This window comes from Anopheles maculipalpis, chromosome 3RL, assembly GCF_943734695.1.
Source record: "Anopheles maculipalpis chromosome 3RL, idAnoMacuDA_375_x, whole genome shotgun sequence".
NCBI lineage: Eukaryota > Metazoa > Arthropoda > Insecta > Diptera > Culicidae > Anopheles > Anopheles maculipalpis.
Genome location: NC_064872.1, coordinates 83127538 through 83142388, shown reverse-complemented (window position 1 = coordinate 83142388; position 14851 = coordinate 83127538). Strand labels below are relative to the sequence as shown.

The 14851-nt window shown below is 43.5% G+C and overlaps 1 protein-coding gene across 1 annotated transcript in view; it reads left to right on the top strand.

Moving 5' to 3' along the window:
- LOC126561542 (uncharacterized) overlaps window positions 1–14851 on the top strand; it is a 43549-nt gene that overhangs the window by 1352 nt on the left and 27346 nt on the right. The window contains exon 2 of the mRNA XM_050217756.1: window positions 8058–10248. Coding sequence (XP_050073713.1) covers window positions 8058–10248 — 2191 coding nt within the window. The remainder of the gene's footprint in view (window positions 1–8057; window positions 10249–14851) is intronic.

Here is a 14851-nt window from a genome sequence, read left to right as displayed (position 1 = left end):
GCTGATTCGATGAAGCTGCGCGGGATGACTATAATAGGTGTGAAATTCCACGGTACGAGAATTTTGTCCATTCGTGGTATAAAGGCTTGTGGCACTGGTGAGGCTTTATCGTTTCGGGTGCAGTTTGAAAAAGGAAAGGTGGATTGATGGTTAATGAGGTATGTGTGGCGGCAAATAGAACGACTCCGTTGCACATGATATGGATTGATTTATTTGTTTTTGAATGAAGTGTTAATGTTTTGGGTACATTAAATAAATTCTTGTAGATTTATCTGTATCAAGCAAGTCCGAAGTAAGGCTTCTCGTAGTTATGGTTTTGTACAGATTAACTGACTTACATAAATGGAAAAACGCAACCCTTGAGCAAAACAAGAGCGAAGAGATTAAACTACCTTATATTGCGCCATGTGTTCCGTTGTCCAAGAATCATCGTCAGTTTAACATAAAGGTGACCTTTACGTGCGGAAAACGTCACTGTCAGGCAGCAAAGGACTCTGCAGTGGAATAAGATGGTGCTACGATCTTTTTTAACCCTCATGAAGCGATCCTAATTTCATCTGTACTATTTTTTTTTACATAAATAATATCGATTTACCAAGTAATGAAAAAAAAAAATCCTTATGACAGAAAGCACCACAATCTTCGTAAAGTGAAGCCGCTAACGTGTAGTCGTCTAACGAAACATATTCGTTAATTTGAATGTAAAACCTATTTCCGTTTGTCACATAATCAAATAAATGTAATTTGCGTACTTTTAATGTGTTGTGATTGTTCAGTAGGATTGAGAGTTTTAATTGCTACATGGAATACTACGCAAAAACGAATTTCCTTTCGGTATTAATGCTTGATGAACAGCTTTCGAGAACAGTGTACAATACATAATGTCGATTTATGATGGAATGATGACGCTGCTAATGCAAACAGTGCAGAAGATGTTGAGGCCGGAAAATCCGCTTGTTTATAATTGTGCCGTTCCGCCCTCACGCCGGTGAAACCTTCACCCAACCAAACATTGGCAGGCCGCGAAAGCGTGAAGATCATGATTGAAGATCGCCAACGAGACCTGCTAGATCGGATCAAAGGCACACAGACCGCAAACCCGTGAAGGTCTTTGTTGTGCGAGCCACATTACTCCCCATCAGCACCCCGAAGGTGTCCATATGTGTCGCTTCATCTCAGCTAGCGGGGTTGAATCGTTATGCACAGACGAATAAAATATTCAACCTCCCCGGGGGTGGAACGGATTGAATGGTGGCATTGAGACGATTCGGCGTTGCATTCGGGCTCGTTTAGCTAAACGATTCGGTGCATTTGGGCGCTTCCAGTTAGTCCAATATCATCTGTTTTAATGAGGCAAATGATCGAGATGGAAGATCACATAATTTGCATGATGAGGCACGTTGGCACGTGCCTTCTATAATGAATGCTTTCGGTCTGGACGAAGAGTGTGAAAAAACGCAAATGAAGGAATCTCATGTATGCTTTATGATTCAGTTTCGTTCTGCCAGTGCCACCCAAAATAGGACACTCACGATCCGATTTGACATTCCCAACCGCATCCAAGGCCTTATTTACGTTGGTGAGCCGAGAATCGGATTTTCAGAGTCCGTGAAAATAAAACCGTGACGTGTCGTGCAGACGAGCTGAGCTCCATTTAGGTAGCGAATTTGGTGCAAAAATGGAAAGGTTATTACCAATGCGTGCGTGTGAATCGTAAACTCCTACGCGGGTAGATTGCTCAAAAGAGCAATGATTGGTGCCTTCCTGGTGTTCCTTAGAAATATCATTAATTGATGGCTTCGAAATTTGGTCCAGCTGGCTGCGCCAGATCGAGACCGTGGATGGAACGGGCGGTTGGTCAATGGGTTTCCTTGATATTTTCGGTACGGTTTCGTATGAGTTTCTCTATCATTAAAATATTGCGAAAGGTTATGCAGAGCGATGCTTTACGTACTTCAACGCGGGTACAACAGCAACGAGATGCGTGCAAAAGGAATTTGAATTGAAAGGAAAGTTTTATATTTTAAAGAGTTGTAAAACTTGGTTTTGCTAGATGCTGCACTAGCTACCACTTATTATAGACAAAGCTTGAAAAGTCATCCACCGGCTCTAGTACAACAAGGATGTTTTGAGGAACTCCAATGAGCTCCTGGCATATGCTGATGACATAGTTTGAGGCTCTCTTATGCAGACGGAGATTACCAAAGGATCGAGCTAGTCAACAAGGCATAAACTAAGTTAATTTTGGAACAATGAGGTGGGACTTATCATATATATTGGGTATATTGGGACTTCATATATATTGGGTATAGATATTGAGCTCAAGAAATTTTTCCACTCAAAACACGTGCAGCGAAGATTAAGAACGTACAGAGCATATATAGAGCGTTTCTTAGATATGGATCCTGTGCTACATTGACGCAACGCTTCTGCAATATCAGTTGATGCCGTGTTCAAAGCTTCATTTCAAGCTCACTTAGAGTGCGTTTTTCATATGAAATTTCAAAATCCCAAAAGTAATACAAAATTCTTGCCACCGTAACCCATGTTTTGAACAGCCATGTTTAACATTTTCTCAAGTGCACTAGAAGTGCACTCCGCAGCAGAAGGAGAAGCAGAATTTGTAGCATCCCCATCCGAAGCGGGGGTATCGCTTAACTGCAACATTTCCCACCAAATAAAAGAGTTTCTTTTATTTTCGCCACTGTCTTGGCAAAGAATTTCCGGCTACCGTAGCATCAAATTGGTTTCTTTGTGCTCATGACAGGAAATTTTTCTTCTCCCAGACAGCAACGGATGTAACCTTCGGAAACTGGGTGCCATTTTCAATATCGACACAAGGCGTGCTGGATGTGTGTGTTACTATTTTGTGTTTGCAAGAAGGGCATAAGTTTTAAGATCTCTAAATGGTTTATTGCGATGCTCCAAGGTAGCACATTTTGTGCTGGTGTAAATTACGTTTTCCCTGCCACCATAAAGTTCATGCTGAAGGAAACATGCCCAAAAGGTGGGTAAACACCTCGAAAATTGGAAGCACTATCGCTATCTTGCCAACCTTTTCCGGGAAGTTGCATTTCGGTGCATTCTTTGTTGCTGGTTGAAGGATGGTAAGCCATAAATTTGAATAGAAAAAAAGGAACTCGGTTCATGCTGACATGTGTAGTGGGCTCATGTAGGAGCTTTTTGTGGGAGATTCGGAGATGATTGGCAATAAATTGACTGGCAAATTAGCAAGCAACACCGTACCTTATTTTGTAATGAAACGAAAAGTTGTTTTCTTTCGCACAGTGTTTGGGGAAAATATTTCACTTTCTTAAATTTCATTGCGTAGTTTGTGAAAATTTTGCAATTTGAAAGGTTACTGTAGGAAAATGAAGGCTCTCCTCTAGCTACTTCAAAACGAATCGTTGATGAGAGATAATTTTCATTTTTCTGCATACACCAATCAAGGCGTGTCAGTGCACTAAATTTGCCACTGACTACCAAAGGAAAGATTGGCCATAAACCCAGATACCGGTCGGATGGTTCGTGATGGACAGTACACAGTGCAGAGGGGGTTTTTTTTTGGTTGCTCCCATATGTAAGCAATCATAGAAACTACACGTCAGACCTCGATCGATATAGATCGCTAGCGGCAGGCGGCGTCTCGAGCATAAATATACAACAAAACGGCGGACAAAAGATTTCACTCTCTGCAAGTGCAAATAAACGAAAAAGAAAAGCGCTTTTGATTCATTCAGCGCCCGGACACCCCGAGCCCGTATCAGATGTAGCACGATCGATCGATGCGTCAGATCGGACCGTAATGTGCGCAATGAGGAATCTAATGATATTTTCACTCGCCTTCACCTGCTCGCCGGCAAACGAGATGGCATGCGCTGACCTACTCCGGGTTGCAGATACGGAGCGATGCACAACAAAAAAAGTGAAATACGTAGGTAACCGGAATGCTCGTTAGCTGTCTGTACAAACGTACAGACTTACTGCATCTGTGCGATCTGAAGAAGGGATCTTTCCTGAAGCCGCATGATGGAGGCGATCAGCTGTTGAACCACTGATACAAGCGAGGGCTGACCTAGAAACTTTTTGCTCCAGGATGCTGTGCCTAGATGTCCGGGTGTGAGCGTTAGTCAATGGTTTCTGTGTCTGTAGATTTCCGGTAAGAAGTACATGCCATGGACTTGAATTTGCGAATTAAAGGTTGAATTTTTTAAACAAATAAGGCTTAAGAAATTAAAAAAGTAGAAAATTATAAAATATCAGCATGAAGCCTATATATAAAATAAGAAGAACAAAAAGTAAACATTAAAGTGAATGAAAAAATGCTAAAGCTAATAATTAACTAGATTCAACAAAGAACTCAATAAATAAAACACAACGTCGATGGCAAAAATGAAAAAAAAGCATAGTAAATAAAAGAATTGAAATTCTAGCTTTAAGCATATACTTTGCTTTAAAACATAGCTAAGAAAAAGGTAGAAAAAGCTCTGCCAAATTAAACTTTTTTCAGCTAAAAATCTTCGGTAGAAGAAGACACACACTTACATTTTTTAAAAGCCCAACCATTTTTTAACCATCGCCCTTAAAGGTCAAACAGTTTACAAGTTTTCCACAAACTTACACTTTTGCCGTCCCGTTCTTCTATCTCCGGTTGCTACTGCATGGCACCGCCATTAAGTTTTACTTTCCATTTTCATCTGTCCGGTGTGCCAGTGTATGTGTTTGCGTGTGTTTTTTTGCACCATTTCCTCCCACAGCTGAAAAACTAGTCCCCGGTGGCGTGGCATAGCTGATCATCACCGGATTTGCGGTGTTTGTGTTGAACCGGTTGGGCCCTGTTTCCGTTGTGGTCGTTCCATCGTTGCACTTTTCTTCGGAACTTGTTCTACAACCAAACAGTTGGTGCTTGTACGTACAATTGAATGGGATGGAATTCGGGAAATATTGCTCGGGTATAGCTTAGCCGGAATAAGGAACAGGTTCAAACGAGAGTTTGGGCAAAAGTTCAGTCAAAAGTTCAATCGTATGTAAGAATGAAAAGTTGGTGTAAGTGGTAGTAGGCAGATATTGACATTTGGTAGTGGTTTAAAGCTAAGTCTAGTCAGCCATATGATGACCGGTGTGTCCTAAACAAAGGTCGTTAAACAAAGGTGAAGTGGCTCATGCTGTATTAAAGTTTAAAGTTTACATGGATTTTTTTTAATTATCTGAAAAACGACCATCCCCTGCAACTTGAATTTTGTATCGAATTCTAGTATTGAGAATAATCTTTTTTTAAAATACTTTTAATTTATTTAGAATAACGCAGAATGGTCCAACAAGCGTAATGTGTTTTGAACGCTGGGACAAATTCTAGCACATCTGAACACTTTTCACTGTGCATTAAAATAGCCCAATGCATCTCGAATTGCATCCCAAAACGGGCAAGACCGGTTCCGTTCCACAGCTGCAGTGAGAGTGAAAATCTCGTCCTAACGAGAAGCCAACCCTAGGGCGCCTAGCTCACATTCTCACTTTCTTCTGTACATTTGATATCTTTGTGTGTTACCTTCACCAGGCCGGGTCGTGTTTTTCCAGCCTTCTCTCTGTATCAACCGGCTATGTGGGTTTACTTTCGTACGCGGTCAAGTCAGTCCACAATTGCAGAAGCTGTATGCAGTCACTGGTGTTGTTCCGTTCCGTGTTGCCACTGCAGATGGGAAGCAAAAATCTAGAGCAGTGATCACAGTGATTTCGAGTGTTGGAGGGGCAGGGGACGAGTGGGGTTGGGCTAAGACGGATATTGGACATTCTGAGTGTAGTGTGTGTGCGCGTGTTCAAAAGAGCAGAACACTTCAAAAACCGGATTGGAGGTATCATCTGGATGTTTCTAGGAATTCGTATGCAGTTGAGGGCACGGTTTGTGATATCAGATTGTTGTGTAGTTTGTCTTCCTTTACATGTGCTGATAGTTTTGAGCAGGTTTTGGGGAAAGACCGGTGGTAAGTTCAAACATGACGGGTGGGTCAGGGGTCTTTGCTACTGTGGTCAATCGATTGAAGCGTCGAAGTGCGTGAGTATCGTTGGGTGTAATGTTCAGAAACTTTTCCAAAGAATTCTTCCTAAAGAGGCTTTCGTGGTAGGATGGATTTGATACGTCCAGGCATCGTGTTTTCCATTTATAATGAAATTGAATTTTGAATAAGCGTTTAATGCTTCGGAGTATGCAGATGAGGTTGTGAAAGTATGATGCTGTACCTCGTCAAAAGCATCACAAGTGTTGTTTTGTCGTTTCGATAATGATAAACAATGTTCCGACACACATGTTGTTGAAGATGGGTGTGAAAGGTCAAACCGGAAGCTTTCGCTGCACCTCAAACATGAACGCTTCGCTTTTCTATTTCACAGTGGTTGCCTGAACAAAGAGTGAGAAAGCTGCTTCTTATTGGTAGTTTTGTACTTGACCTACAAAAGCATTCAATTACAAAACGAGATAAATTCCAAACACATTCAACAGATACGCAGATTGGAAAGCATTATAGCCATTTGCAACAACTGAAAAAGTTGTTTAATTTGTTGAAGTTGAATTATGATCATAAACGTGGAGGTATGAAAATTAAATCATGGGTGAACTTTTTGAAAATCATATGCGTAGCTCGAGCTGATGATCATTACGCTCTAAAAATCGCTCTAAAATTTTTCTGATGAATCGGAAAGATTTTATGCTGATGAGGCATATTGTTTCATTTCTCATGCACATACCACATACACATTATCTTCTCTAATAAAACACCAGCAATAAAAATAATAGAACGAGTTTTAATTTGTATGCTTCCTTTGGAATTTTCGAGTGGCACACGTTTAGAAATCACATTTCGATCATAAATTGCTTTACTAACAGAACAAGTTGTGTGGCCATTCTCCCAGAACTGCCTCTGCCAACTGAGGCAATGACATTCGAGGGTAGTTATTTTTATTGGCCTTGTAGTACACCTCCTCGTTTCGAGATATGCACGCACTTCAGACTGCTTTCTTCACCATTCACCAAGAGCTAAAACAGCAGATTGCGCAAGGCTCGGCACTGGTTTGGGGCGTTAAGAGATAGTGTCTAAAATATGCAAATTTAGCAACAGTGTTTTACTTGTGGGGTTCAGCAACTAGTCCAAGGGGTGAGTTTGATTTGTAGGACCTAACCATGGGGTCAACTCCGAACCGATCTATTTCTGCACAACGATCAACTGCGATGGCTTTCACCTCCACTAGCTAGAGGTATTTTGTGAGGTTTTTTTTTAAGCTTCTACCAGCTACTCCAGTCCTTTAGACATTGACAGCAACATAGGCGGCAAATGAGCAAGCAGCAGCTCATACACCGCTCCCTCATTCGGCGGAGTTTGCCATTTGGTGTGGAAGGGAGCGGGTAATCTGCATTGCTTTGAGAAGGTTCATTGACTGGTCCGCGGCAGGCTTCTCCAGGACCAACCGGTACGAAATGGTGTCACTGCAGCGGATGATGGTAATGGTGTTACGATCCGAGGAAAGGGAAATCTCAGTGGCTAAACCGGTGGCCGGGTTTATTAGCACCAGCAACTAGTTTTACACCAGCTTAGAGCGTGGTTGATGAACTTGCTGACTCATTAGTTAGTTAACGAGTTAGATGCAGATCGTCAGATCAGATGCTGATTTTCACAATGTGTAACAATAATATTAGGGAGATGTTGTTAATTTGTCTGTGTATGTGGAGGGCTTACGTTGTTCATTGTTGCAGGCTGTTGATGTAGACATCATAATCCTAAATTTATGATCGTAGAAGGACGTGGATCTAGCAGAGATCTAGGTATAAATTTGCCTCGATAGAGTTTGAACGAAAAATGCTTTTCTCAACAGGTGTTTTGTTGTATTTAATTTATTTTTTCTGTAATTAAAATTATCTTACGTCCTTTAGTTGAACAATGTGGAAGATCATATTTAACCAATGACCCTACAGCAGCGCTTAAAGCTCTTGCTGTCCTCATGCATGTCGAACCAGCTATCAACAATATTTTTAACAATATTACAAATATTTCTCCACTTTTCCACAGCGCAAACGCAAAATCATTTGCTGAGGACGAGGTGATCGAGAAGAGCGAACCAACGGGCAAAGGTGGACACCCGCGGCTAACGCGCAAAGAGGACAAAAAGACCAAACCAGACGATGCAGCCCCGGTGGCAAAACGGACGACCGATTTCCATGACAACAAAGGGCTACCGGATGGTGAGCGGGGCCGGTTGGCAATGCATCCGCGCACCAGCATTGTGCACCGCGAACCGATGGACGAGGTCGTCGTTGGGAAGCCACCGAGCCGTGAACGCGTAAACTCTACCTCACACTACTCGACGGAGAAGAGTGGCTCGTCGGGTTACTACAGCACCAACCTTTACTCGACCGGTGGTTCCTCGGTGGACGAGCACATCTACTGTGAGCCGATCGATCGTTGCCCGCGCACCCAGCGACTCGAGCACGAAGACAGCGTGAAACGTACGAGCACGGTGAAGTCCGCAAACCAGGCGGCAAGAGAGCCAGTGAAGACTAGTGCCAGCTGTGATAGGAAGCGGGGTGGGAATGATCAGGAGCTTTCAGAACTGCAGCGTAATATACGGGGGCTGGAGCAATATTACTATCCGTCGTCGCTTTCGTCACCGACCGTTCCGGTGCAGATAAGTGTGATGAGGGCATCTGTTGCGCAGCAGCCCTTGCATGCATCTGCCACTATTGGGGTCGATGGAAGTGGGCCTGGTGGTGAAGATTGTGCTGAAGGTTGTGAGGTTCAGGAGCGGTCTCAGGAGCGGTCTCAGGAGCAGCAGGAACAGCAACAGCTGTCTGTTATAATGGAGGGCAATGATGGGCAGATCCCTCGACCGATTTGGCCCCTCGATACGGACGATTCGCTGATGGACATAAACCTGGAATCGTTCCGTATGGCAAACCACAGCAGTCAGAATTTGATTGGGTTTGAAAGTCCAACGCTGTCCTCGATCTCCGAAAGTGAGATGTATGCGATGCGCGATCAGGCAACGGATGGCGCAGCGGAGGGCTCTAGTCGCAAGAAGTCACAGTACGAGGAATATCTCGAGTTCCACAACACGCGCAATATTCTTGAGCAGATTCGGGGAAAGTTGAACACACTGCTGGAACAGCGAACGGAGCAGCAAGAGCAAGCAGCTCAACGGGTACCGAGCTCTGGTAACCCGTTCGTGAAGGAACCGGGACCGAGTGAAACGGAGCTGGAGAAGAACATTGCCATCTTGAAGGCAGATCTAGACGGGTATCTGCGCACAATGAACCAGAAGAATGAGAACGAAATCCGTCGCTTTTGCAAGGGTATGAGCCGAGAGCCGAAAGTTGTGGCAGTCCAGAATGCAGTGGAGCAGCGAAATCGTTCCCGTTCTGGATCCATTCTAAGTCTAGAGCATGATTACGAGATGCTGGAGCGAACGGGTGCCGTTCCGTATTCGACCTCTTGTGGATCGGAATCACTGTTACCGTACTATCAAGTTCTACCACCGGACATATGTGAGGGACGTCCACCGGCAGCTTTACCAGCCGCAGCTTTGGTGCTGAACCGACGCAGCCCCCCAAATCCTTTTGCCCAAGAGGTACGTCAGCACGGCGGTCCACCGGGGTCTGTTGGTGGTTTGCATTCACTTTGCTGCCAGCAGCGTTACCTGAACAGTGATGAAATTCGGGTGTGCAATCGTTACGGTGGCTGCGAGCGTACGGATCCTAATGTGGCCATCGATATGCCCGACAGTGATGATGGTGAGGTTGGGAAGACGTTCGTGACGGGGTCTGGTCGCGATGGTGGTGGTGGTGCTCGTAGTGTTGATTGTCGAAGTGTCAGTATTGGAATGCCGGAGGATGAAACAGTGGCTGGTGATAGGGTGGGAAGGCGTGGGTCACGTGTGAAGTTGAAAACTGACCCACCGGATGGGTGCCAGGCGAAGGGTGAATGTGTTAGTGATAGCGGGAGTGGGGGTCCACATATGGCGCACTGTGATTTTAACCAGCTGCAGCGCAACATCACGCTCGAGCGCATCATCCTGATGGAGAGCCTCGGCAAGTCGCGCAACGGTCAGTTCGGTGATAAGGAGAAGATGCTGCTCGAATGGCACCAGAACAAGCCGAGCTGCTGGGAGCTGTACTATGGTGCCAACCGGGAGGAGCACCCGCCACATCAGACGCTGATCCGGAAGATGAAGCTCGGCCGCAAAAGCACGGTGTGCATTTCTTACGTGAGTAGTTTGAGCTTTCCCTTAACTCCATAAACTACAGAAAATTTCGAACCAACGAATAGTTTCCTTCGATTAAATTAGGCTATTTCTAGCTTAGCTAATGGTAAGCTCAGCCTTTCTTAAAACACTCATAATGTGATGAAATCCGTAGAAGCAAAACATAATTCTTTCACACGTCCGTCGGACCGTCGATTCTCACCAGACTTTATTACAGCATTTTTCACCAGCAAAATAGATTTGACCCTCGGAAGATCGATGTGATCATAAAACGAGCTAACGAAATTTAAAACCACCTCGCCCGGCCATCATCCAAGTTCATTGCCAAAGTCACACTGGTGGCGCTGGCAATTTTGATTGCGTTTCTTTCAACCCCCTAAAATGGCATGTGTGTGTCTGTGGCCAGTATGATGGAAGACATATTTCACGCAGTAAACTTGTTGCAAAGCAACAACCGTCTATCCCACGAGAATCGTTCGAATGATGCACGCTTAAGTGTGACAAATATTTTGAAGCAGCGTTTTAAAAGAATCTCAAGGATGCCGTTTTTTGGGCGACCTGATTTCAAGGATATTTGTCGGGCGTCACACGGTTGCTTTCTTTGATTTTATCGTTGTTAGTGAAAAAAAAAAACCCATTTAAATCCAATGTCATGTGGTTATTATTTTGCACAAATTCAACACTGCCTTAGCCTTAGTGGAAACTACAGGAATTTCCATAACCTGCCACTGTTTATTACGAAATATTTGCATATCAATCAAACAGATAATTTGATGATGCTGATAAGATGTAAATGTAAAGTAAATTTCACATTCCACTGCAACAACAATGCAAACGGTAAGTGTTAAATTTGTCCCAAAAACGCTCCAATCGATGCGGGCGCGTAAGTAAATAATCGACTTCTGACAGTACTCCAATGTTAAATATTCAGGGAAGTCTTCGAAATTGAAATGAAATCGATTTGCGCCGGCGGTTCAATGTTTTATCGATTCAGTTCTTTGGCTTCCACCGTAACCCAAGCAAAAACCGCCCTGGGTGGAGTAGCTTTTGCGCTGCTGATTGCAAATTACATTCCACCCAGGCCTGGTGTGTTTGTAAAACGCTTGAGAAATTTGTTCATGCGACATTTTTGCTTCAAATGCGTTCGTTAAACATTGACCATTATTGTGCGGAGCGAGCGAACGCAAAATGCGATTCTGCCGTCCGTTACTTCCGTGTCAATAAACGCTACAGTGAGAAGCTGATTGTTGCAGACATTCGATTTGGCAGTTGGTTTCCAGCATCGGTGTGTAATGGAAAAATGACTAATTTTCGGCAGGATTAGTGTGAAGTCGGAGAGTTCGGACAACGTGCGCGTGGGTCATATGTGTAGGGTGGTGGTGGTTCGTTTGCTCGGTTGTTTGTTTCTGTCCCGAGCAAACGGTAACGGTGCCCAGCACGCGGACAATGCCACCAGTGAATGGAATGTAAATATCGATATTGGTCCTCTGTAAGCTCCGTACGATCGGCACCGAAGATTCGTGCTTGTTGTCTTGAAGTTTGGGTAGTGATATGCAATAGAAGTTGAATGTGTTTCTCCACAATTCGACATTTCGACATGGTATAAGCTGCTCGTATTTATTGACTGTTGTCGATCGACTACAGACTTCAAAGTGAAGCATTCAAGTAATTAATTATTGCACCAAATTTTACTCGACTTGCAATCTAATTTGCACAATTCGGAGTAGTTTAAATATTTATCTTGTAAGAAACGTTTACCACCTGCGAAGCTAAAAACTATAATGCGAAAAATTAAAGCTCTATCTCATCGATACCAAACCTCCATCTTCAACAAAACCTGATAGAAATCATCCCTGAAAAAAGCAATCCAAACACTTTCCCCGTGGGCGAACGTGTAATTGGTCGACTTGAGCCTCCCCATTTCGCGGAATGCTCATCGTCCGGGAAACCTTGACGAGGTAATACTCTGATTTAGGAGCATCGATTCGCGTCTCAATAACAGGCAGATAATTCTTGCGAAAGGATCAACCTTCACAGGGATTCAATCGCATAACCCGACAAGGCTTCCTAGATTCATAAATCATACTTTTGCAAGAAACTGTCCACACCTGTGCCCAAGGGAACTGTTGCAGCTATTTGGAGACTGCTGACATCAGAACCCACCAGATCTTGGAAGGTGGTATTGTACACTGTACTCCCACACTGCGCCAGGTAAATATTCAAAATTTATGGCCACAAGTTTTGTTGCCGAGCCGAGTTGTTCCGTCAGTACCGGATTCCGGAAGTGTAGTTACTTCCGTTTAGTAACCAAACGCTACCTTGCGTTCTGTAGCCTACCAACTGTCTTAAACTATTTTCCACACCGTGTTTTTCCTTCCTCTGTGGGGTAGATAGTAGTCCCTCTGTTCTTCTCTTTTCTTGTTGATTGATCTTAGGAATCCTTCCTAAGTCAATAGCGAGCAAGGAAATTCGCTGCCCATGAATCCCTGCTCATGAGAACTTCATGGTGGTTAAATTTGGAAAATTCAAATTTCTTTGTTAGTTGAAGGATGCGACCATCATCTCCGGCATCCTTGCCGCCTGCTGCGGCTTTTAGTTTCTCATGATAGATTTATCAGAAGACGATAGGTTTTGCGTGAATGACGGGTGGGAAACGGGCTGGACGGAGTAACGAGTGCTTGGAGGCTTTTCTACCGAAAAACCTTTTCGTTTCGGTGCCATAATGGGCTGGTGAAGAGATTAGTGGTTGTGCTGCGGAGAGCGAGAGCTTTTTGGGAAGCCATGTCGGAAGTTCCGAATACCACCTGAGGGTGCACTCGTGTTTCAAGATGATTAGATAAAATCGATATCGTGCTAGAATTTGCTCGATGGAATTTTCACGCGAAACTAAATGTGCGACCAGATAGAGTGTGAACCAGCCAAGCTGCTCAGGCTGAAAAGTAATCAGGTTTTACTGATGCCATGACCGATTAATCACCGTGGTGCTCGAGTTCGATGACTGTGCGTTGGTTCGTTTAATGATGTTCAAAAGCTGAAGTTTTGGTGTTTCATATGAAAAGCTTTGTTCGAAACAATTCCACAAAGTAATGGAGACTATTTCACCATAAACAGTCGCTTTAAGGGATCATTGATGTTGGTATTGAATTTATTTCATTATAAATAGCTTAACATATTCACACAAACACACACAGTCAGCCACAATAACATTGCGAAATGGGAAAACCGATTATTAAAATGAGTTACTCATTCACATTGGCAGATTCTGCTTAAATCCAACTGCTTTGAGGCGCGTTTAAAACCAAAAAGGCCAGTAAGGAAGCGAGGGCCAACTCTTTAGGCGCACTTTACCGTTCGTAAGGTCATAATCAATTAGGGTTACGGTGTCGGATGGCGATTATTATTATGAGCGCCGTTGAACTGAAATGCCTTTTGGTGTTGCTCTTTAGGTGTATTCTAAATGTCATTCGTCGAGAGAACCGATTGAGCCGTTTGGGAGGTGAATAGTAATGTGTAAAAATTATGCTTTAATTTGCATAGTTGTATTATATTTTGTGATTGAGAGCGTACAATTTTAAAACCCTCTATTTAAACCTATTTAATAGCGCATAAATTATTATTGTATTACCAGAATGCAGTATGAACTTTAATGTTGTTTGTAATTCATTTATCAATCCAATTCATGTTTGGCTAATAACTTCAATTTGTAAACAATTTACTGCCTGTGAAGTTTTACTCTTTAAAACATTTTTATTTTACGGAACAAATTTCAATAATGAAAATCCTGTTTATCAATTCATCATTGCCACTTCGTCCGAATGTTGTGTCAATAAACATGGTTTTTAATATATTCGTAGAAGTCCATAATGAACAATTATTTCGAACAACATAAAAATAGAGAAAAATCCTGGAATATTCTTGCAGGTTAATACTACAACATAATTTCAACCTCTGGGCATTTGAATAAAGCATCAAGGCTTAGCTCATGCTTTACACTAATGGCAAATTAATAATTCCATTTTGTGAGTGCTCTGTAAATAGATCAGATTGCTTAGAATTCAAGCATTATCGTTATCATTCGCATTGCGCATCCATTGCAGTATTTCTCGACCTAGCGCGCTCCAGCTGCTGCATGCATCCAGTTGGACCGGTGTATTTCTCCAAGTTCATCGTATGCTTCGTTCGCAAACTCTCGATAAAATCCTTGCCACGGTCCGGTCATCTACGGCGGGCAGCTTCTTGCCTACCTCCATTAAGCTGATTAAACCTCACGAAACAACAAGTGAAACAACAAGTGCTATTTTAATTGCAAACAGACGCCCGGCCCGGTAGTCATGAGCACCATCGGGCAGGGGTTGGTGCGATGCGAACGAAATCGCCAGAAGAAGAAATGGCGTGCATACGCTGACCCACTCCGGCCGCACAGCACAGCAGCTGGATCGTGATCGAGTGGCAAACGGTTGAGGCCGGCCGCCACAATTTCGGTGAACGATTGACCTGTGCCAAAAAACTCATTTCCAAGGTCCGCGTGCCGTGCGTAATTCCAATGGTGCGTTCTCTGGCGAAGCGGGAGGAGCGTTGCTGCTGCTGTTGTTGTGTGCGTTGGGTG